The sequence below is a fragment of the Nyctereutes procyonoides genome, unplaced genomic scaffold (genome assembly GCF_905146905.1).
Source record: "Nyctereutes procyonoides isolate TBG_1078 unplaced genomic scaffold, NYPRO_anot_genome, whole genome shotgun sequence".
NCBI lineage: Eukaryota > Metazoa > Chordata > Mammalia > Carnivora > Canidae > Nyctereutes > Nyctereutes procyonoides.
Window position 1 is genome coordinate 49604734 of NW_026575133.1, and position 24613 is coordinate 49629346.

General features: G+C 51.4%; 1 protein-coding gene across 3 annotated transcripts in view; it reads right to left on the reverse strand.

Annotated features, from left to right (window-relative positions):
* The window catches only part of GFRA2 (GDNF family receptor alpha 2), an 84973-nt gene that overhangs the window by 8659 nt on the left and 51701 nt on the right, over positions 1-24613 (reverse strand). For all 3 annotated transcript variants that reach the window (XM_055300604.1, XM_055300603.1, XM_055300602.1), the window contains 3 exons: positions 5888-5997; positions 5031-5171; positions 3007-3179 (listed from right to left, as the gene is read on the reverse strand). In XM_055300604.1, the coding sequence (XP_055156579.1) occupies positions 3007-3179; positions 5031-5171; positions 5888-5997 (424 nt within the window). The remainder of the gene's footprint in view (positions 1-3006; positions 3180-5030; positions 5172-5887; positions 5998-24613) is intronic.

Genomic DNA, 24613 nt, shown 5'->3' on the forward strand with positions numbered 1-24613 from the left:
CAATCACTTATGTGGGGTCCCCAACTGGCTGCCATTCCTGGGTCAGTGAAGGGGGTCCCTGAGGCTTCCCCGAAGACCTGGGCCTTTTGAGGGGCAGGACAGAAATCAGTCAAGTCCCTTAGTCCCCTTGACCCCACCCGGGCCTCAGCCTCCTGTCTCTGCCCTCACACAGGGACCTCCGTCTGTAACTATGGGTGGCTGTCACTCCCAAAGCCCCCACAAAGGCCACCATGGAGCCCTTCCAAGTCTGCAGAGCTGAGGGAGAGGGTATGAGCTGGGGAGGGGGCAAATCACCCACACCAGCCTCCAGCTGGACTCTGCACTCCCAGCACCTGGCACAGAGGAGGAGGTGCTCACTAAAGACCGTGATGAAAACAGGAGCAGGGGGGGCCCTTCCCCTTTGGATTCAGTGAGAAGGAACCAGGAGTGATGTTTGGCGCCCCCCCCCACCAAGATGGCGCCTGCATCTCCTTTGCTCCTAAGATGGCCATTCTCAGCTGTGCTGCCCCAAGTGGCTCCTAGTGGGTGGTCACTGAGGCCAGGCGTGGGGAGCCCCCTGCCAGCCCAGCACCCCGACATTCGTAACACCTAACACACACGGAGCACCACTCCGCTTGCAGGCACTTTCCCATACATCAGCTCACTTACAGATCGTGTTAACTCCACTGGAATCAAACCAAGTGTAAGACAAGCCCCCAGATGGTGAGTCTGCAGAAAAACCAGGCTGAGGCTAAAAGAAACCAGGCAACAGTTTAGCAGACCGCTGAGGGAAACTAGGGGAAAGGAAGGAATCAGAGCCATCAGGCACTGAGTGGGCCGCAGTGAGGCAAGAGGCCATGGCCTTGAACTCGTCCACACCCATGGTGAGTCATATAAGAGTCTGGGAAAGGTCGGCAGCTACCTGCTGAATCAGCACCCCCCCCCCCCCGCCACTACTGAGTAAGCTGGGCCCCAAGGGACTCAGGGAGGCGGTGGGTGGGGGGAGGTGCCCACGGACATGGGGGCCGTGCCAGTGCATGGTCACCTGACAGGTGGCACAGCCCCGACCGGCGAGCTGCCTGCCATTCTAGCATGAAATTGAGCTGGCAATCGTGCAGCAGGCCCCCGAGCCCCCGCCGGCAGTCACTCAAGCATGGCTAGTGTAATTAGGAGCTGCCCAAGGGTGACACCAGCACCTCAGCCCAGACCTGGAGGGGTGACCTAATGGAGGGGAGCAGGGCATGGAAGGGTCCATGCAGTCTGACGTGAGGGTACTCGGAGGTCAGCCGTTCCGGCACAAAGGAGCCTGCCAGGACGGGAGGGAGAGCAGCTTCCCAACCAGGACGGGCACCCCCACCTGCTCTTCCAGTATGACAGGTCCAGGGGACCTGAATGCCTCCCTGAGGCCCCATCCCTGATCTAGTTCTCCTCACACTGGGGCTTTTTCCAGCTTTATGGAGGTTATAATTGACCATTAAAATCGTATATATTTAAAGTGTACAATCTGATGACCCAATATATGTATACACGTCTTGTGAAATGCTCACAAGCCAATAAACATATCCATCACTTCCCATCTTTACCATTTTCCTCTTTTTTCCCCCCTTTTTGTGGTAAGGACACCTAAGGTTTACCCTCTAGCATATTTCAAGCAGAGAGCACAACAATGTCAGCTAGAGTCACATGGCTGTACACTGGTCCTCCAGAAGGGCCTTGTCCAGAGTGACTGAAACATTGTGGTGAACGTGCACTGTGGGTGCCTGTGGGTGCCGTGAGCGAGCTGCCCCACTCAGACCGTGGTCTTCACTGCCCCCCTCCACACACACAGCCAGGCCTTGTTCTCCTCGCCCATTCTCCCTAGGTTGTGCCCCCACCATGAAAGGTACTTCAGAGCCCCCCAACTTTCTTGGTAACTCCAGGGCCACCCCCACTCTACCCCACACCCTCAATCTCACTGATCCCCTTGCTCTGCTCTGATATTCAGCATGAGGTCCTATTTCACACTTCGCTCTAGGGGTGGGTGGGTGTATGCGTGAGAGAAAGTGTGTGTGTGTGTGTGTGTGTGTGTGTGACAGAGAACGTATATATGTAAGTTGAGTGTATGAAAATGCACACGTGTGCATGAGAGAGAGAGAGAGAGAGAGACAATATTATGTGAAGAGTGCATGAGGAAGAGTGTGTGGGTGTGTTGTGTGTGTTATGTAAGAGTAGTATAGGTGTGAGAGTGTGCGTGCAAGTGTGTGCGTGTGTGTTCTAACTAGAGCCAATCTCCCAAGCAAAGAATCTGCTGTAGCCAATGGCATGAAGGCCTGAGGGCAGCTCAGCAGAGAAAGGCTGAGTGGGGAGCCCTGACCACAGTCCATGCCCGATGCTCACTGAATGTTTGATCTTGGGAAGGACCAAGGACCTCAAAACCCAGGACTGTGTCGGTTTTATTCATCAAGATCTCCCTTGCACACCCCACAGTAGTCCTGGCACACAACGCAACATAACACATGCTGGATGGATAGATGGATGGACAGATGGACAAACAAATGAACATCATGGGTTCTGGAGTCTGACGTAGGTTTGTAATCTTACTCTATCACTAGCCAGCTGTGTGACCTTGGGTAGCCTCCCTAACCCTCCCGGGCCATTTTCCTGTGCGTAGAACAAGAAGACCAACACTTTACTGTGTGAAAATTCGATGCAGTAGGTAGACAGTCACTGGCACTATCCCTGGTAATTAGCAGATGGCTAGTAATGGTACCCCTTACATTTCTCTGGTGCCCCATGGCATCTAACACAATCCTGTGAGAGGACGGGTGCTTCTTACCTGTAAGGTGAATGCCCAGGGAACGTAGGCACAAAAAAAACTAACCCCCAACAGCTCCTCCCTGCCTCTTGGATCCCGATCCAAAGGAAGGACCTCGCGTGCGCCGTCCCTGACCTCATCTCCCATACTCGCCTGTGGTGTCGTGGTGCTTCTCTAGACCCTCAGCCCACCCCCAACTCCTTTTCCCCAGCTGCAGAGACACATCCCCTCACCTGGACAGATGTGCAGGTGGTGATGACGCTGGTCCCCAAGCTGGTGCTATCACTGAGGTCATCTGGCAAAGAAGGTGTTTTCTCCACCCGAGGGGCTTGCGTGACCTGGAATGAGGGGCTCTTGGGGGACAGGTTCACATCTGTGCCATTGCCAAAGGCCTGGATGGCATTCCCTGTGGGGGGAGAGAGCAGGTGGTCACAGAGAAACCAGGGGCTGCCTCCATCACGTCTGCCCCTCACATCCCGATACCGCCTTCTCTGTATCAACCTAGAGCTGAGGACGGGGTGTGGCTTGTCCAAACTCAACTTCTCTGCAGCTCCTTTCAGATGCTACTGACAGCTCACACGTAGAGAAGAAAACAGCAAGAGGGAGGTTGGAGAAGAAACCACAATAGAAAGAAATGTGGAAGAGAAAGGGAAGAGGGGACATGCGCGTGGAGAACCGGGAGGGGGCAGCAGGGCAGGCCCAGGGCGGCGGGTGCTGGTGTCTCCAAGGCATCCCATGCTGCAGACCACTCCCCCTACAGAGGCTTCCTCCACACCGACAACCCCCCCCACCCCTCCCACACGCCCTCCAGCACAGGTGCCAGGTCCCCCCCACCCAGCATTCCAAGAGCCCCAGACTCAGCTCTTCTCCTGGGGTGGCCTCACCCACTCCCACACCATTAGCACCAATGCACTAAGGATGAAATAATGGAACCTCTTGAACAAAACTGTCCTCAAGACTTGGCGCTGGAACCAAGTGCCTAGAGAAACCTCCACCTCCAAGTCCCAGACGCATCTCCAGGTCATCACATCTACGTCCCAACTAGGCATGGCTCCGTTCCGTTGCATCACTGCTTTCTGGCCATGTTTCCAGTCTTGAAGGGGGTCATCTCTCCCCACCCAGGCCCCCCACTATGCTTCTCTAACTGCCCACTTGCCACCAGTTAAGCCCGCCTCCTAAAGATCTGTCCACCCCCTCCCTCTTCTCCCCTCCCCACCTCTGCTCAGTTCAGTCACACCATCCTCTCCATGACCAGCTTCTCCGCCCCCTGAGCAGACTTCTGTCGGGCCGCCTGTCAGACCCACATCCCCACCCCTCCACAGCAGAACCAGAGAGCGGGCCTTCTGCAATGCAGGTCCGCCCACAATGCCACCTGCTGACATTCCTTCAGTGGCCCACATCCACCACCAGCAGGACCATAAGATCCTAACATCCTCAGGACTGCGAGGTCCTTCAGGAGGACTCTCCGTCCCTGTCCAGGTAACTCCAGGCATCCTCACGCCCTATAGCAAGACTAGGTAGTCTACAGTTCCTACAAGCACCTCTGCCCGGGTGGGCTGGCTGCCCTCCCTGCCTCATCAGCTGACAGACGCCCACTGTCCCTCAATGGGCCAGGGTGTGAGAAGCTTTTAGGGCCTTCTCCAGGCTGACAGGAGAGCCCTGCGCAGACCTCCACCCTAGCACCGTTCACCCTGTACTACGATCGCAGCAACCCCCTGACGGCGTGTGTCCATCAGACCACGAACTTCTCAATGACAGGCACTGTCGCTCATCTCTCCAGATCCCCAGTGCTATAAAGAAAGGGAGGATGGATGGAAGGAAGACAGGACACAGGGAAGGAGGGAGGCGATTTTCAAGTGGGTGGAAGGCAAGGGCATCAGACTGAGCAGATCGAGGCAGGCAGGATTTGTGGCTCAGCTCTCTCTGTAGCCGTTTGAATAGCAGTCTGATGACTTGAAAAGAAAGTCACCAATTCTAAAGGAGAATGGATCCTTAAAGGGACAGGTGACAGTTGGAACCTGGCTGAAGCTGTCAGGACAATAGGCCAGAAAATTTTGACCTTGCCCTGACATAGGTTCAAGGTCTCCAATGGTAAACTGAGGCTGGCCTACTGACCATTCAGTAGCATGAGTCTCCAAGAACACAAAACCCAAGGTCTCTGCAGGTTGCTGGGGAAGCCCCATAGATGCCATAGGACCTCCCGATGTGGGGCTCCAGTGGGATGTAAGGATCTCGGGGAGGGACTGGTGGGACTTACGGAGGCACGGGTTCTCGGTGAAGTCCCTGAGGAACTTCTCACACTCCTCCTCCATGTTGCCACTCCCACGACAACTGCACCAAGGGGACACCACGATGCCAGTGGGGCTGGAGTCCACGTAGTTGGGTGTCATATCAAACCCTGGGCAGAGGGAAGGGGAAGGCAAAGGAGAGGGAACAGTAAGGCCTTCTCTCTGGAAGAGAAGCAGCTTGGGAACACCCCCTCCCTCCCAACTGCCCCCTCAAACACACATACATCCCAGCTCACAAAGTCTGAGCATTACTATCCCAGCAACCAGGGGATAGTGACCACATGGGGCAGAGGGACACGGACACCGAGGACAGAGCCAGACAGCAGAGGAGATATCGGGGGCCACCACCCTGCCCCCTGCTTCCTGGAGCCTGGTCCTTTGCCTCCTTTGCCAGCAAGCAGAGCATGTGCTCTAGAGCCAGGGAGACAGAGGTTCACATCCAGCGTTTAGATCCCAGTGCCAACATTTACTAGCAAGGTGAACCTGTGCGAGTTCCTCGGCCTCTCTAAGCCTCAGTGTCCTGATCTGTAGAATGGAGATACCAACCCCTCCCTAGGAAGCACTGTTGTGAGAATTAAGACAGTCCACGTCTACCACTCAGGGCAGTGCCTGGAATGTCCAAACCATGCAATAAATCTTACTTTCTCATTTCAAAAGCTTTATAAGGCTCCCAGGGCCCTGCTCTCCCCACGATAAAGGGCTGGCCTCTCCTCTGGCTTCTCTGAAGAGAGGAGCGAGCGCAGACTGTCCACCCTCTGGCCCCGAGCCGGGCCCCCTACCCACAGCCAGGTGCCACTGTGGGCACAGGTGCGCGGGGGCGGCTTACCAATCATGCCAGCGTAGGAGCCCAGACACGCCTGGTAATTGTCGGCAGGGCAGCTGGTGAGCGTCTGGTAGGAGGCACGACAATTGGCGTGGAAGTCTGCCAGTCGGGACCTGGTGTCAGGAGAAGACCCAACAGAGAGAACGGTTTAGTCTGGCGGCCTTCCCACCTTTTCTGCGGCAGAGCAGCTCCTCCCCACAGGTTCCCAGGCCGGGAGGAAGCTAGGAAGATGGAGAGGAGGAAAAGGAGAGGCCTCAAGCCTTTGGGGGCTTCATGCGGGGAAGCTCCTTGACAGCAGGACTTCCTGGAGGACCAGGTACACAGCTGAGGCATGGCAGGCTGTGAATGGATCTTGAGTCTGAGGAACACAGAGAGAACATGGGGTGGGTTTGCCAAGGAGGCCCGGGACCAAGGCAGGAAAGTGGTCTCCTCTCTGCTTGGCCCCACTCCTGGGTGACCTTGCCCAAGGCCTTCAACACATCACTCTACCTGCCTGCAAAATGTGTACAATAATCCCTGTCCCAGCCACCTCCCAGGATCCACTGAGGGCCAGAGGAGCCAGCCCCCAGGCAGCTAAACAAAGAGTACCCCTAGCAGGAGACTTTCTTGACTGGCCTTTTCTGGACTGGGTCAGAGCAAAGGACCCCCACCCCGGCTGTCGTCCCTCCACTTCCTCCTCTGTCCCATAAGGGCAGAGTCTGCCATTTCTTCCCCTGGTGACATCACCGCTTCCCCTCTGTTGGCACCCATGATACTACTTCATAACTACCTGGGCACCTCTCTCCTCAACCATGAGCCGCATCAAGGTCGAGGATGCTCTGTGACCCAGGTCTGTCTCCAGTACCTGATGTGGAAGGTCACATGGAACCTCAGGCACCCAAGACTAACCTGTCCCAGCACCCAGACTCCCATAGGCCTGGGCTGGGGGTGGCCAGCTCACCTCCCCCCACCCCTTGTCATCACCTCCTGTAGTGAGTGCCCTTTGCCATGGGGTCGTCATGTATCATACCATTTGTGTCTCACAGCAGCTCCAAGCAGCGAGGAAGGTCTCATTCACTGGTATTTCCCCAATGATGGGCACACAGTAGGACCTCAACCAATACATGGTCAGTGAGAAGACTGTGGTAGCTACCGGAAGGGCCAGAACCCAGCCCTTGACTCCCTGCCCCCACTCTCTCCATGTCACAAGGTACCTCATGAAGCCATCCCAAAGGCTGCCCCAAATCCAGCTCCCCCAGTCCTCCAGAGGAGCTCTGTCCCACTTGACGAAGGAGACAAAGGTAGAGAGAGTCAAGAGGTTGAGAGGAGGCAGCTGTGTGTGTCCCACCTCGGGACACATTCTGGGGGGATGGGGGGGGATGTGGTTTGGGGCAAAGGAAGAGCTCTCTGGAGGAATTCAACCCCAGTGATGCCTCCTGTGTCCCCAGACCCTGCAGCCCACAGAGGTGTGGGAGACTGAAGAAGATGAGCACCACAAACTACGTGGCAGGGGACTGAGGTTCTCACTTCAGTTGTGCCCCTAATTCACTGGACGACTCAAGCTCTTACTTTTCAGGGACTCGGGTTCCTTATTTATCACATGAGTAGAAAGTGCTCTTTGTAAAAGGCATTTTCACAGTCTGGGCAGATGAAAAGTTCCGGAGTGGGATGGTGGTGCTGGCTGCATGACAATGCAAATGGACCTAATGCCACTGAGCTGCACGCTCAAAAACGGTGAAAATGGTAAGTTTTACGCAAGGCATAATTTACCACAATAAAAAATGATTTAAGAAGAGATACTTGCACATTCATCTGTCTTTCGTTCAGTCCTCACCCTGAGATCCGAACTCTTTGAGCTGTGACAAGCAGTCAACGTTACGGTCCCACATTACAGAGCAGGAAGCAGACACTCAGAGAAGCTAAGTAACTTGCCCAAGGTCACAGAGCTCCTGAGCAGCAGAGCCAGGGCTCTGCTCCGGAACTAACGACAGGGTGGAAGCTCTCTCTGGCAGGTCTCACTGCTCTGGAGCAAAGGCCCTGGAAGGGTCCTTCCAGAGCCAACATTCAGCATCCCTGAGGAAAGGAAATCTGCAGTTGTCTTGGAGGCAAGCAACACAAAAGCTCCAGGCACGGGCTGTGGGCTGAATTGAGTCCTGACTCCCAGTGTCCATGATAGGACCTGACTTCAGAATGAGCTCCTTGCAGATGTGACCAGCAGGAAGTCAGAGTGGATTAGGGTGGGCCCTCAAGGCCCTCAAACCGATGACTGCTGTCCTTATATAAAGGGGGAAAGACATCACGAGGACACATGTGAAGACGGAGAGAGAGACTGGAGTGACGCATCTACAAGCCCAAGAAGGCCGAGGATTGCAGGCAACGCCAGCAGCTAAGAGACAGGCATGAAACAGGTTCTTTCTTCAAGTTCATCCTTGAAGCCTTCAAAGGGAGCACAGCCCTGCGGACACCTTGATTTTAGACTACTGGCCTCCAGAACTGTGAGAGAATAAAATTCTCTTCCAAGTCTCCCAGCTGGTGGGACTTTGTTTCAGCGACCACAGGAAACTCATCCAACCCTTCCAGAGACTTCACTGTTCATTTTGGCCCACTGCCTCCCTCTAGAAGGAGCCAAGGGCACAAGGTCAGGCCCAGCACTAAGGAGCACTGCAGATGGGCAGCACACAACCAGAACGGAGCTCCTGCACGCTGTGAGCAAGGAAGCTGCTAGATAACAAGCAAAGCTCCTTGTTTCCATCTCCTCCCCCATCAAAGAGGCCTCCTAGTCATCTCTTAGCCAAAATACAGGAGAGCATTCCTATGCCATTTAATCACCCTAAGGCCTGACCCCCTCCTAGTACCTCCCCAAGACCCACCTGCACAAAGCACTTTCTGGCCACCCCAGCTGTGTGGATCTCTCCCGCCCCTGTACTCCAGCTACACAAAAAGTCTGGACCATGCAGTTTCATACTTAGTTGTATAGAGACTTACCGCTACTGCTCCATTTGGCCTCTCCAACTGAAACGTGTGTTCCCACAGTGGCAGACTTTACCAACTTCATCCTTCCTCTAAACACAGATTGAGCCCCTGCCATGTGACCGACAGACTAAGGATGGGAGGGATACCCTTGCATTGCGAGTCACTGCAATGTCAGATAGGAAATCCCAGCTAACAGGGTCAGGGTAGAGTGTCCCCCAGGCCAGGATCCAGGGCCTGATGAGAGGTCAGTGTTGGCTCACCCTCCTGCAGCAGCACAGGGCCCACTGCAGCAGATGGGAGGGGAGCCTCCCAGGCAACTCCACTCCCCGCGGGGCACATGGGGCCTCCTTCCCTTCTGCAAGGTAAGTTCTCCGCTCACTGGCACTAGGAACCCTGAGGATCTTGCCTGGCCCCAAAACGTCACTGGACCCCACAGGCTAGAGAAGGCACAAAGCATGAGCAAGGAGAATGTGACTGTCCACAAAGAGAGATAAGGCCATTAGACAAAAGAGAGAAAAGGAAGCTGGGACCTGGAAGGTGACGGTGATAGAGCTCCAAGTGAGGGCGGGGGGAAGGGCAGATCCAGCTGCTGGGAAAGGAGAGAGTATCTGTCCCATGGCCATTCTCTCTCACTCACTGGCTGTGTGACCTTGGGCAGGCCTGTCATGTCTCTGAGCTTGGTGGCCCCAATTAGCAAACTGGGTGAGCCATGCCTGCCTATCCTCCTCGCAGGGATTTGTATGCTAGCTGGGGCACTGGCAGAAGGCGTCACCTTCTCTTTCTTCTCTATCTGGACACCTCATCCCCAGCACTGTGCCTGCCAAGCACCAGCAAGTACAAGCAAGAAACAGCTTTTCCTGTGTCCAGTACAGAAGGAAAAATACCTGTTCAACCTGCTAAGGTGGGTCTGCATCCCATACAAGGCAACACAGGAGAGATGGCCCCCTCACCCTGTCCCTCGTCCCAATTGCACAATGTCCTCCCTGCCACACTGTTACTCTCCACGTCACTCTGAGGACACAGGAGGAGGAGCACAGGCCCTCAAAGCCAGGCCACATGCACAATGCTCCCTTGCCAGAGCCCTCGAAGGCCATGGCCTACTTCCTATTAAGCAGACTCACTGGCTCCATTCAGAGAAAGGGAAGAGAGGAGCGGGCCCAGCAGCAGGGCAGGTAAGAGAAGGGCCATGGCTAGGCCTTACGTTCCACTGTTTCTCCATTCTCAGGATGAAAGTGGCCTTGGCAAGAGGAGGGTCAAATGGGGCCAGTCCTGGGGATGCTGCATCCAAGTCTCCAGAAGGCCTCTGATTGCTCAGATTCTCTCTGCCCCTCAAGACAGGCTGATGTCCATGGTACTGGCTCCCTCTGTCAGCATCTGAGACCAAGTGATGTCAACTTCCATCAAGCTGGCAACATCCTGGACTCCAACCACCATGCAAACCAGCCACGTGAGCACTCCCTACCCGGCCCTGGGAGGTGCATTCTCCAAGGCAAATGTTATCCTTTTCATAATGCACGGCGAGCCAGCTGGGGCTCTCTGCTGCTCTTCCCTGCAGATACCATGAGGTCAGCTCTCCAGACGCTGTTCTCACTGCTAGGAACAGACTTTTTCTTTGGCCCATCCCCATCACTTTACAAATTTCTGCCTTTAAGAACCCCCATAAGCAGGCCGGCATAAAAGAAAGTATAAGAGAAAGAGAGACAGACAAAGAAAAGCAGAGAGAGCCAGCAAGAGAACCCATATGAACACAAGCCAGGTCCATCCCAGAGAGACCAAGTGAAGACTGCCAAATGAGCTCAGGGGCAGCAGGTGGCTCTGTCCGAAAAACACAAACCCTCTTTGGGCTGGTTTCACCAGCAGCTGTAGCCTATTCAATCACAGGGAAGTGGCAGGAGAGGCACAGAGAGACACTTGACCCCCACTCTGATGAAACAGTTGCCAGATGAAATACAGGATGTCTATTTAATTTGAATTTCAGGTCAACAATAAATTTTTTAGTGTAAGTATATCCCATGCAATATCTGGGACATACTAATGTTAAGCTAAATGTAACCAATACTAGTACTAAGCAGGTTTTCACTCTTCATCTGGAATTCAAATTTCAGTGGGTATCCCAAATTTTTATTTGTTAGATTTGGCAACCCTATTTGACAGGCAGATGTGCTCCTGCAGAGGGAAAAAGAGGCAAGGCTGGACATGCAAAGATCAACAAGAAGAAATCACCCAGACTAGAGAGGTGGGGTAGACCTCCTATAGATCAGTGATTCTCAAAGTATAGTCCACAGAGCAACAGCAATAGCATAAACTGGGAACTCAGAACAGCAAATTTTCAGGAAGCCTGGGTGACTCAGTGACTGAGCATCTGCCTTTGGCTCCGGTAGTGATCCCGGGGTCCTGGGATCGAGTCCCACATCGGGCTCCATACAGAGAGCCTGCTTCTCCCCTGCCTAGGTCTCTGCCTCTCCCTCTCTCTCTCTCTCTCTCTCTCTCTCTTTCTGTGTGTGTAATTAATTAATTAATTAATTAATCTATGTTTCTATGTATCTGTGTATCTATCTATCTTAAAAAGAAAACCTGCAAATTCTCCAGGCCCACCCCAGACATACAAGATGGAGACAGACATTCTAGACATCCTAGAGGGAGAGTCCAGCAATCTGTGCTTTAACAAGCCCTCCAAGGTGATTGTGAGGCACACTGAAGTTTGGGGACGTGGCAATCTGCACAGGCTGCAGAGCTGGGCTTCTGGGGGGCCCTTCAGACCCCACTCCCTTATCTGATCTCAGCTTTGAACATCCCCACCTAGCCAGGGAAGAAAGTGATTTTTTGGGCCATGGCCTGAGAAGGCTCGTGGTCATGAGGCAAAGAGTGCTCGTGTTTATACACATACCCACATACACTCACCTATCCCCACAAGCCATACATCTACACGATACATGCCTTTCAGTTCTGTGCTTTGGTCTTAGCCAAGAGAAAATATAGGCACCTATATCATCCTTGATCCAAATTATAAATACCTTCCTAAACACAGAGTCTCTCAAATCTGTCTACCCTAAAATAATACAAGGAGAATTGCTCCACAGAATCCCAAAGCATTCCAATGCCGGCCAGTATGTGGCTTTATGGTTTGAAGTTCTTGTCAGTTTCCCAAAGTTCCCATTTATCAGATCATACCTGTTATGCTGCTGCCACAGAAACCAACGGGTTTCTATTGGTCTTAGAAGTGGGGAAGGAGAAAAAGAAGCTAATATTTATTGAGAATCTATTATGTGCCAAAAACTGTTATCTCATTTAGTTGTCTGAACAATCCTACAAAGTAGACTTATTCCCCAGCAAGGACACAGCAGCTCTGAGAGGTAGGCCACACAACTATATACCCTACAGCCAGCACACCAAGACCAGGCACCTGCTAACAAGGACACGGTCTTTTCTCGGCTCTGTTGTTACAATCCACCACTGCTGAGGATGATTCCAGAGGCAGCCACCAGCACTGCCTCATGCAAACGAGCAGGGCACCTGAATATTTCATAGAGGGGAAAAGGGGCTCCCAAGAAGTGCAAATTACTTATGATAGACCTCATAGACAATTTATGGGAATGCAAGAAAATGGCTTTAATAGACCCAAGTGCCTCTGGAATGGTTTTCTGAGGTGCCTCCAGCAGTGCAGAGCTTGGTTAAGTGGGTTCACAATTACGTGACATTGAGAAAGGGGAAAATGGATTTCACCCATGTGGCTGCTTTCTGACACCTCCAGAGCTCACCATGGACAGCCTGATCCTCTGTCCTTTCCTCTTCTCCAGGACACTGCCACCACTTATTCATGAACTCAAGTACCAACCTGGCTTCCTGCCCTTCTGTTTATTCTTCAAGTGTGTAGTGAATATTTATTCTATCTGCCCAGAATAGCAACTCCCCTGGGGATGGACTGAGGGAAGGGACTTCCTCCTCCAGCCAGGTAGTTCTAGGAAAGGCTGTCAACCATGGTACTCTACCCTCCTGGGCCAAAAGTGAACACATGACCTGGGCTGGGTCAGCCATACAGCTCTGTCCCTGGCCCACACTGACGAGTAGTTTAGGGAGAAGAAAGTAACACAAGCTAGGCTAGACAGGGTCCTTCCCTGAGGTTTTCCTAATGGAGCCAGCAAGGAAGGAGACATTCTTTTCTCTCAGGTTATGAGACACCATAGATGTGAGCCCAGATAAATCAGGACCACAGTTATAGCCTCTTGGTCACAATAAGAATAAACATGCAGCTACCGTGCAGAGAGAAACAGAACGAGAGACAAGGAGAGACAGGCCTATTTGTATCTGAGGCCTGGAATATACTCCTGCCCTTTCTGTATTTTATTGGAAGCCAATAAATTCCTTTCTAATTTTCCTAAGCTAGTTGGGGCTCTGATACTTAAAGCAGAAAATTCTTAACTAACGTTTAGCTTTACTCTCTGATTTTATACGATCTTCTCTGCCCGAGTTCAAAGCAATCAAAAAAAGGCATATGCTGAAGAGGACACAGATCAAAAACCAAACCCCAAAAGGTCTGATAACCCATGTGAAAAAGCCAGCATTGCAGGAGCACCTTAGTAAGAGCAACTTAGGAAACAGATGCTAACAAAATTTACAAAGGGAGATGGACCTGGCCTTGGATTCCTTCCTCTGCTTAACTAAAAGGGAATGGCTCAGACAGATGAGCCACGGAAAGCTGCATTGCTATTAAAAATGACAAGGATGTGGATTGTGCCAACATATGAAAATTCAAACATGAGATCACGTGAAGGGATTAAAAATCAGGAGACAATACAGTCTGTGCACTCTGGCTGCAAACAGGAAAAAACGGCAAATATATAAACCAACGAGATCCAGAAGTAAATTTCAAAGATACTAATAGAATACGGTCTTCACTTCGTTCTCTTTTAATAAAGTTTCTTTAAGATTGTAATTATTTCTTCAAGTTTAATTGAATGAGGCCTCACGAATCCTGAGCTATGATAAACAATGATTTTTCTAAGCCTTTGTTTAGAGACTGTGTTACTGGTTCCAGGAGCATCAGCAAATTTCACTGTCCCTCTGTCCCAAGACAAAGAGAGAAAAGCTACCACCTCAGGGAACCGGCTCCTTACTCCAGGGCAGCTCCAATACCTAGGAGCTTACAGGTTGGAGACAGGTGCCAAGCTGGGAAACTTAGACCAGGCCCTTCTGGACATGAACACGACCCCAGCACAAGCTGCCACAAGTGGAAATGTTTGCTGTCCTCCCACCGGAGGTCCTGAATTCTGCGAGAGCCCCTCTCCCCTCCACCCAGCCAGCAGCACACTCAGCTGGAAGGTCCAATTTCTGACATCTTGTCTGCTGACTGGGTCTGAGGCTTGGCTTTAGCTACTCACTAGCTGTGTAACCTTGAATAGGTCATTAAACCTCTCCAGGCTTCCATTTCTTCACCTGGAAAATTGAAGTAGTAACAGTATTTATGTCATATGGTCATGGCAAGGACGGAATGAGATGTCCAACGAGCAAGGGTATGTGAGTTCTTGGACAATGTCTGGCGTGTAGCAGATGCCCCAGCCATACTCACTACACTATTGTTGAGATCACAAGACCCCACTATCCACTCCTGAGCATGGAACATAGTGTAGAAGGCATGAGCCCTTTCTCTTCAGGCCCAGCCACATAACATCTCTGATCTATTAACAAGCATCTCCTGCATTTGTAGTGTCACACGAAGTACTTCTACTAACATCCCCACATTTTACTCTGACAACAATTATCTGAAACTGGCATTATTACCTCTGCTTTACAGATAAGGAAACAAAGACCTAGAGAGGTTAATCAACTCAGTTACTATCTCAGAAGCAAAGCCAGAAGACTGAGCTTCAAATATTTGCTCCGAAGCCAATGGGTTTTCCCTTCTGCTATGCGGCCGGCCCCCCTCTCCTTCTCCCAGCATTCTGAAGCCACAGAACGAGGGAGGTTTATTTCTCTCTGGTGTCACCCAAGGGAATCATTGGCATGCCACCTTGCTCCTTGGCCCCCACCCCCTGCCATCCAGCCTAGAGATCGCACAGCATCCCCTTCTCCCCTCCAGGTGAGCCATGAGGGCATCCACAAGAAATGGCCTGGAGAGTTCTGTGGTTGGAGCCACCACACCTCCAACTGACCAGAAGAAATCAATTAGACCCAGTCCAACATGAAGAGACAGCTACACCAACCACAGTGGCCAACCCAAGGCTGCTTTGGGAGAAGATCAGCAGGGTCTGGATGGACCTCCCACCCAGGGCCCAGACATGGGAGCCAAGACCATATCCTTCTTCCCAAGACCACCACTGGCCTCTAAACACACAAGCAGAAGGGCAGATACCCTTTTCTCCATTTTTTCCCCAATCCCTTCACCTATGTTCCAAACCTATTATTATCCAGTAAGAAGAGAAAAGAATTAAACATATGCATCATTTGATTTTAATTGAAGGACTGTTCTATTTCATTGAACTGCTAAGTAAGCTGAACAAGAGATTGTGTTTACATAAGCAAACCCCGAGTCACTATAGACTTGCTGTCACATTAAGTCAATACTTATGAAGGCTCTCTATTTAATTATTCAGTGAGGATTGACTTATTATTGTGTTAAGAGTGTGGTTAGCCTTGAGCTAGGTAGCCAGCCAGCTGAAAGATTTCTTTCAACTTTCTCTGAATGCTGATATGGTTCTCGTTGGTGGTATGAGGTTACGTTTCTTCCATCTCTCTCTCCCCCCACCACCGCCCTCCCTCCTACTCCAGAGCAAAAAGCTCCAGGTCCATCTCCCTCCAGTTGGGGGTAGCAGGGGATCCTGCAATGCCAGGGAGCAGGCAAGGTCCCAGTTCCCAGTGGCCAGCCACTCACATGGTCTTCCTAACCACAGGAATCAGTCCTGAGACACTGACACCTGAAGTCCCATTAGCTCACTTCCTCTCTTCTCTGTTCTAGCAGCTCCAACATTTCTTCTTCCCCTTCCTGACAATGAGGACCTCCTACTCAAAAACCCAGATCCTTCCCCATCTTTGTTATTCTCAGCATTTCCCCTCCAAAGAATGTGTTTCTCAGCCTTTGCAATCCATTCAAACCCTATTATTCCATGGCATATTGTTATATTCAGATAGACTCTTACATCAAATAACATTTCCTGAAACATAACATATGAGAAAAATCCACTATTTTCTTTTTAGGATGCTTCACCTAAACTTCAGAGCCACAGAAGAGGCGGGACAGCGTCATGACTAAGAGCAAAATGACCCTCAAACTCCAACTCTGCAAATTACAAGGGGTACAACCTTGGGCAAGCACTCTCCCCTCTGTGAGCCTCCCAACCCATAAAAAAATAGTCTAGTAGTTTCTGAGAAGGTAACCAAGATTCCCATCTAATACCTACAGCTGTGCCCTGCATGCTAGCCTTGGCTTTTATGAAGGGTCCATTCTGACCCGCATGACTACAGACCCACTCATGACCCAGATTTCTTCAGCCCATCATGTACCACCCTGATCCCCACCCATAATCTGGACTCCACTAATGTCTATCATGTCATCTCTCCTCACACTCCTCTCTCCCACCCAAGCCTTGCAGCAATATCAAAGAGCACACATTCCCCAACCATGATGTTTCATGGATCCTTATACTGTGGAGCTTCTTTTACCAGGAATGCCATCCCCCAACCATGTCCTCCTTAAACCTCTAAGCCCAGTTCAGGTGCCAGCTCTTCCAGAACACTTTCTGTCAATGTTCTGCTCCAACTCCAAACATGTTTCACAAACTCCAATTACTTCGTTTGCACCATCAAGTATATCATAACGTATACTTTTCATATCTGTTTCTCCCATTAAACTAGGAGTTCTTTCAGAACAGAAACAATCTTTTTTTTTTTTATTTATGATAGTCACACAGAGAGAGAGAGAGAGAGGCAGAGACACAGGCAGAGGGAGAAGCAGGCTCCATGCACCGGAAGCCCGACGTGGGACTTGATCCCGGGTCTCCAGGATCATGCCCTGGGCCAAAGGCAGGCGCCAAACCACTGTGCCACCCAGGGATCCCAGAACAGAAACAATCATTCATGTTTGAATCTTCAATGCCCAGAGTAGTACCTGACACCAAATGGTGACTCAACAGCCACTGGATGGAAGGAGGAAGGGAAGGAGGGAGGAAAATATGGATGGATGGATGGATGGATGGATGGATGGATGGATGGATGAACGGATGGACAGACGGATGGATGGATGGTTAGGTGGACAGATGGATGGTTAGATGGGTGGGTGAGTGGATGAATGGGTAAGTTGGTGGATGGATGGATGGATGGATGGATGGATGGGACTACTGTGGAGGACTTGAAGACTTTCCTTAAAGTAGGAGGAGAGCCAAGAACTCTCCTAATAGCCTGTCTTGAAAAATAAAATTACTAGCAGCTTCTAGCTGACAGCATAGCAAAATGAATCAGCATCAGTATCTTACTTAGGCACCAAGTAAGATACCTCAGTTCCCCAAAATGTCCTTTGGTAGGTCTGTCTTCCTCCTCCTCTAATCCTGCCTGGTGGTTGTTAGGAATTTGGAAAAGTATCTTTGCTATCTCTAGTAATAGCCATCTGCTAAAGGAGGCCCCAGTGGCCTGCAAGAATTAACACACATCCTTAAGTACCACTCTTAAGATGAAGAAGTGCCTTGGGGACCTAGAGAGAAAAACACAATGGGTCCCTGTGGAGAAAGGCTGGGTAAATTGTCCATTCTCAAACAAGCAGAAGGGCAAAAGGAATCAGTGATAGAGCAGAGTATTTGGGTCAAAATGCCACCGCTTACGAGCCATAAACCCTGGAATTCACTGCAATCTCTCAGTACCTAAGTGGCTCTGATACCTATGCAGAAGAGTAGTTGGAATGAAACTGCATATCCGCATATGCAAAAGCACTTCGCAAAAACAGAATTCACTATATATATGTATATTCTTTTTCTTCTTTCAGAATATTAAGAAGAAGAAAAAAAGAAAGCAGGACTATAGCATACAAACTCTCTTCTTCGGCTGACTCAAAAGACCAGCTCCCCATGCAGGCAGCCAGAACAGGGGACAGGAGAGGGCTGGTGTGTCAACGTAGGTAAGGAACCTGCACACCACAGCCTGTGCTCACCAGGAAGCAGGAAGGACCCCGTGTGGTTGGGGTCTGCTCTTAGAGAATGCTGGAAGAGCACCCTTGGAGCCACAGAGTCTGCAGGGAGCCTTGGGCCCTGAGCCCCTTCCCACTGGCCCTCAATTCTAGGCCATCCAGGGAGGACCGCATAGGCAAATATTCTTCCAATCAGGCAAATATCTGGGCAGTCATGTCACCAAGAGTATTTCTCATTATATAGACTAATGAGAACGCTATGCTTCTTGGGAGCAATTTATCAAGGCAACATCCATTATAAATGACATTTTTCCTGAACTAACAAAGAATGTGAGGCTGGGGAAACTGGTTAAAAGGAAATGTTTAGCTGATTCCAGAAATCATTCTGAAATTAATGACCTACCCTCTTGCTGCTCAGGGATCCCTCTGTGCTCTGCCTCCCCCTGGAACCTTGCCCTGGCCACCCACAACCAGACCACCGGACCACCACTACCATCGGAGCCTGCAGGCTGGGGAAGGGGACCAATGCCGGCTCCCAGGAATACCCTGCCTTAGGAGGAGAGCGCAGTCTTGAGCAGCAGCATCACTGAAGCATAGAAGACCAGATTATTTGTGGTCCCAACTTGCTGAGGCAAGATGAAAAATACAGCAAACTGTAGTTGCTGAACTCAGCTCTTTTTCTCTTTCTTCCCTCTTTCTCCTTCGCTGAGGTTAGTGTTTTACAAAAAGGGCTTTAAAAAAATAAAATCTATAAACTAGGGGGTTCCAACCTGTCAGTTTAAGGTAAGCACACAGAATGCAGCATCCAGGGAGGAGAGAACACAGGCCATCTGAGTCACCCACAATGGGACTCTCACCACACACACCCTCACGTGTGCACCCATGTGAGGGCCCTGCCACCATGACAGGTGCACACCACATCCCCCCCAACCACAGGCCCTTCCCCTATGCCTTGACTTGTGTGGGTCCTCCCTGTTGCTGCCCTCCGAGTCCAAAGGAAGTGACCTCAAGTTTCCCTTTGACATCAGAAAGCCAGGAGCCATGCCCTCCTGTGTGGGCCGTGCATCAGTGCTGAGCCCACAGAGCTGCAGGCTTACCATGGATCAGCACGTATCCATGTCTCCCACAGGGAATGGGCAGGACAAAAATCAGAGAGGACTCGGCAAACTGCTCAGGGAAGCAGATGGCCACTGGGTATCCCTGGGCTAGTCACTAGCACCCTGAAAACCCCTACTGAAAGTCAGTGAAACATCAAGACCCTGGAGCGTCTGAGAATTTGAATGGAAGCCTCTGGCTTCATCTGAGAAGATAAAGTTTGTGGACAGACATTCCCCCATGGCAAGAAAAAGATGGTGATTCCTATGTGAAGATATGATGCCAGGTGAGGAGTGAGAAGACCTTTCGTGAGCTCATCAAGCATCGAAATGAATTCATCTTAGAATAAGCAGCCTCTGGGGCCCAGTCAAGTTCCTCACTGCTTCTAGTGAGTCTCTTACACATACCCTGCAGGGCTCTGCCAAGGCTGAGTTTCAAAGGATGGGGGACAGGGCACAGGAGTACAAAGGACAGAGAGAAGAAAAGCCTGAGTCAAAAATGAGATACACATAAGGGCAGAAGCAGAAAGGAAGGGAAGGCTATCACAGCCTATGGCGGATGCAGCGTAGGATGTGGATCCGGCAATGAGTGTGAATGAGTGGATTCTCGAGTGAGGTCCCAGAGTCTGGATGCAACAAAGAGAGGGCTTTCCAGACCACCTGTGCTCCAGCCCACACAGAAGGAAGCCCCTGAGGGGTCTGCTACAGAAAGAGTGTTTGTGTCATCACAAAATGTGTATGTCGAAACTTAATCCCCAGTATGACAGCATTAGGATGGTGAGGCACAGTGGATGACACATCACAAACCACCGCCCAGACCTAACAGAAAACAAGAGGGACTGGGGGCAGTCAGGTTCTACTCCAGGAGAGCTACAAGAGAATGACACCACAGGGGCACAAGTCAATCAGGCTGATACATGTGACCCCGGGCCCTAGGGAGCAATCCTCCAGCTTCCTGCACAGGAACGCAGCATCTCCCAGTAGCCTGACGGTGTCCATCCACGGATGGTCTTCCAGGGGGACATGGTGCTTCACGGTGTTCTTTCTTGCTATCCCTTGGCCAGCTGGACATCCTTACAGGCAACCTACATTTCATCTGGATATTGCTAGTGATGTTGCTGGTGTTGAAAGGAAAGAGGGAGTACAACCTACCATTGCACTGGAATGGGGTACAATGAGTTTTGATATATCGGTCTATGGTAATGAGGAAGGTACACCAGTTGTAGAGCTGACAGGAGACCTATTCTTTGACTACCCAGTTGAAGTAGTGGATACTTAGTGATACCCAGGCTATTGAAGGCCTTCAACAGAGACTTCTCAAACCAGGAAGTAAACTGGGAATGGCAATTTAAGATCAGGTGGCTGATGATCTGTAGGCAAAGGATCTGCAAAGGGTATAAGCTGCTATTTTTTAAAAATATTTATTTATTTATTTATTTATTTATTTACTATTACTTTACTTTATCTTATCTATTTATTTATTTATTTATTTATTTATTTATTTATTTATTTATTTATTTGAGGAGAGAGAGATACAGAAGGAGGGAGAAGCAGGCTCCATGCCGGGAGCACAATGTGGGACTCGATTCCGGGACTCCAGGATCATGTCCTGGGCCAAAGGCAGGCGCTAAACGCTGAGCCACCCAGGGATCCCCAAGCTGCTATTTTAATGAAGGTGTCCAGGATGCCCAAACAATGGTTAGTAAGTGCACTGAACTGAACATAAATGAAATAAAAACTTGTCATACCCCAGAAGGCATTCAGGAGTTTACAGGATCCAATAGTCTCCTTAGCCCTCCAACCCCCTCTAGGCTCAAATACAGGTAGCACATCTGATGGCATCACGCAGAGCATCACTTCTGGTATGTCCCTGTGACACAGTCAACATCTTGACAAGGCTGCAATGGCCAGCTGCCATGGGGCCATGGCCCACACATAATTTCTGGTCGCCAGCCTTCCAGGCCAGAAGTTGCTCCCACTCACCTTCCTAGAACAGATCTTCTCAAAAACCATCCCTTCTGAGCCCTCCTGCTCTGAAAGGGAGCAGAGGAGGACAGCAAGAGGCACGAGAGAGAACAGGATGCCACCCAAGCTTCCATCTTCAGAGCAGAGCCAGCCAACTTGGAGAAGTTAAAGAGTCAAGGGTTAAGACCAGTTAGGTCACCCCAAAGAAGACTTCTGAGCTTCTCCCAAAACTGAGACCTCAGAGCTGGGTCCTTCTAATCCAGTTCCCGCCAAAGAGCTAGCAGCCCTGCTCCCCCAAATGGATAGGGGCTGCTGTCACCAGCAATAGGAGCCTGAAGAGGCTGCCTGGTTTCCAGGTCAGGAGCCAGATCACTACACAGAAGCCCAGCACCCAGCCCAGGGAGAGAAAGAAGGAGCCAGGACAGTGTCAAGCCAGCCCAGGCACTCAAAATCTGAAACTTGCCTGTATCTTGGAAACCTATATTTTTATGCTGTTTATGTTTTCTATAATTACTTCCTTTCAGTCTTGCCTTTGCATTTACTGAGGCCTACCAAACTAATAGTAAATAGTAACAGCTAACAATCTGCAGTGTTTATGACGTGTCTCCTAAGCACCTCTAAAAGCAATACCCCACTTTCCATAGAAGGAAACCCAGCCTTGGACACATGAAATGACTCGAGGCATGGCTGAGAAGTGCTGGGGTAGAGACTTGAACCCAGATGAGCCCGAAGCTCGGGTCCTCATAGGGTTTTGGCTGCTGCTCCCATGTGGGGTGGACATTGTCCTCCGGGGGTAGGTATTAGAGTGGCAGTAGAATCCAAGAAAGAGGCTCCAGGGTAGGGCAGTCACAAAGGCAGAGCCAATGATGCCTGAGCTTGAACACACTCTGCCCCCTTCCCCACCAAGAGTCATACCCAGGCTCCACCCAGAGAGCACTGGGCTTTGCTGCCAGGAGGAAGGCGTGCCCCTCACAGGGCTACAGCACACCTGCTCGTGGTCTCTGGCCTCAAAATCATGGTCTTTCTCCAGCTCAGAAGCCACACCTCACCCCAAAACAGAACCTAGCCCAGCCAAGCACCCTGGCACCCACCATCTCACTCCCACTCCCTCAGAATTTCCCAGCCTTTCTTAAACAAAAGCTGCCCATTTGAGCCCCCCTCCTTCCTGCCTCTAGTGGGATATGAGCTGTCATGGCCTTTGCCAGGGCCCCCCAGCCTTGAGGGTCAAATGACAGCAGCAAGACAGCCTCTCCCTGCCTCATGACCACACCGGAAAAGTGTGGGAGACCCTGCCTCAGTCTGTTAGCAAATCACCATAAACTGAGTGGCTTATAACAACAGAAATTAATTCCCTCACAGTTCTGGATGCTAGCCATCTGAGGTCAAAGGTCAGCACTCTGAGGCTGCCAGAAGAGGAGGCTTTCTCAGCTCTTGCGGGGGCTGGTGGCTCCCAGCAGTCCTTGTGTTCCTTGGCTTGTAGCTCCATCTCTCCAGCCCCTGCCTTTCTTCACTGGCTTCTTCCCAGCATGCCTTTAGGGTAGCTCTCCCCTTGTCATAAGGACACCCTAACCCAGGATGGCCTCAGCTAATTACCTCTGCAAAGGCCCTATTCAAACAAGCCCACATTCTAGGTTACAAGCGGACATGAACTTCTGGAGGGACGCTGCTCAACCCACCTAGACTCATCAATCACCTTCCCCTTGTGGCCGGTGCTTCTTCTCATCTCCCACCACCCCCCAGCTGACTTCAGATGCAGGCTGAGCCCCCCTGAGTGCCCAGCCTGGCTGAGCACCCCTCCAAGGGCAGCTGTAACTCTCCAGGATCTCAGACTCTGCTGCCCACCCAGGGACAGCCAGCTCCTCTGTCCCTCCTCAGGGCCATCTCTGGGAGGCCCTCAGGAGCTGTCCTAGAGGGTCAGAGCCCTGTCCAAGACCAGGTCCCCAGGACCCACATGCTACAGCGACACCCCAAGGGAGCAATTCTTACTGTGCTTTCCCCATTCTCTGTGTCCTGCCAGGGAAAGACAGCTACAGGCCTTCGCCTCACTTCCTTCCTCAGGGCCTCAGACTCCAATCCTCTGTCCTCCAAGGGCCAGGTGCGCCCCAGCACTGCAGTCAGAGAGACCATGCAGGATGCCATTTGGCAGCCAACTCGCTGTAATGGGTCAGCCAGACCCATGCAGAAGCGCCACCACTCTCTGTCTGACGACAAGCACTAGTCTCCACACTAAGCCTAACTCAGTCTTGGAGGCTCGGGCCCATCCATCTGTTCCATTCACGCCACGGTGTCTCTCTGCACCGACATCCCATTTCCAATGACTGTCTGGGCTCACGGCAAACACTTGGATTGTATTCCAGAGAATAAACAAGCAGAGGTCATTTTAATAGTAAAAATGCCAGCTGGATATTAAAACAAAAGTTTTTGGATGCTCCACACAAGTAAACAGCAGATACATCCGGACCACTCTGTCGCCCCAGCATACTCCATCTGCCGTTGGAAGGGAGCTCTAGAGAAAGCAGAGAAGGAGAAAACACGGGCAAACAAACAGCCCCTCAGTGGTGGATCTCGGAAGTAGGTTCATCAGACGGCACGTCCCAGGACCTTCTCTAGAGGACCCCATACGTCACGGACCATCGGCACGGTGTGCCTACATGTACCAGTTCTTAACCCTACTGGGAAGATAATCATCTAGGGAGAGCCAGGCGAAACCGGATTTCTGGGCCCCAAATCCAGGGATTCTGTTTCAATAGATTTTAGGAGGGAGCCGGGAATCGGTGTTTTAATAACCACCACCGTTGACTGAAGTAGGGGCTACTCTGGGGAGACAACACAGAAGCAGAGTGAAAGCACAGCCTTTGGAGCCAGCCTGCTTCAGGCTTCTGCTCACCATATAAGCCATGTGGTCTTGGGCAAGTGGCTTAAAATCTCTGGTCTGGGTGTCCCCCACCAGATCAGAAACAACAGCGTCCGCCCCAAAGGGTTGGTCAAGAAGAACACGTGAGGTTGGGCATGAAAATTCCTAACACAGTGACCCGGTGCCTAACACACAGAGCTCCATCAGTGTCACCTGCCTCTCACCTACCCCACGTCCTTCTGGGCAAGGCTGGCCCCCTGAAGGGGTGGCCATCCAGCGTCAACCACAGGGGGATGGATAAGTCCCTTTGGCAGCCTTGCTTTCTGGGGTCTGGACAGCACAGTCAGGCACTTAGGCCTGCGTCCAGGTGGTAGATCCCAAGTGGTGCCCACCACGTACGGCAGACCAAGACCAGAGCAGGATGGGCGTTGGCCAGCCTCAAGGCGCATGCTAAGCCCAAAAAGCAGTAACTCCAATGTGGGGGATTCCCCACGTGTATTCTTTGCCTCTCTGAGGCTTCATTCGGTGTCAGTGAACATGTGAGCCATATCCCTGTGACCGGGGGGTACCGCACGTGGAGAGGCACTCCTGTCCAGCCCCTTCACACCGAGGGAGGGGTGGTGGCCTTCCAGGGAAGATCTCCCAGGGAAAGAGCCGCAGGAGACAAGGGTGGGGCCTACAGGTGCACCTGCCTTTCCTTCTCGCATTTCAGATCTCCCCACTTTACAACCATGGAAAGCGGAAAGGAAAGCGTG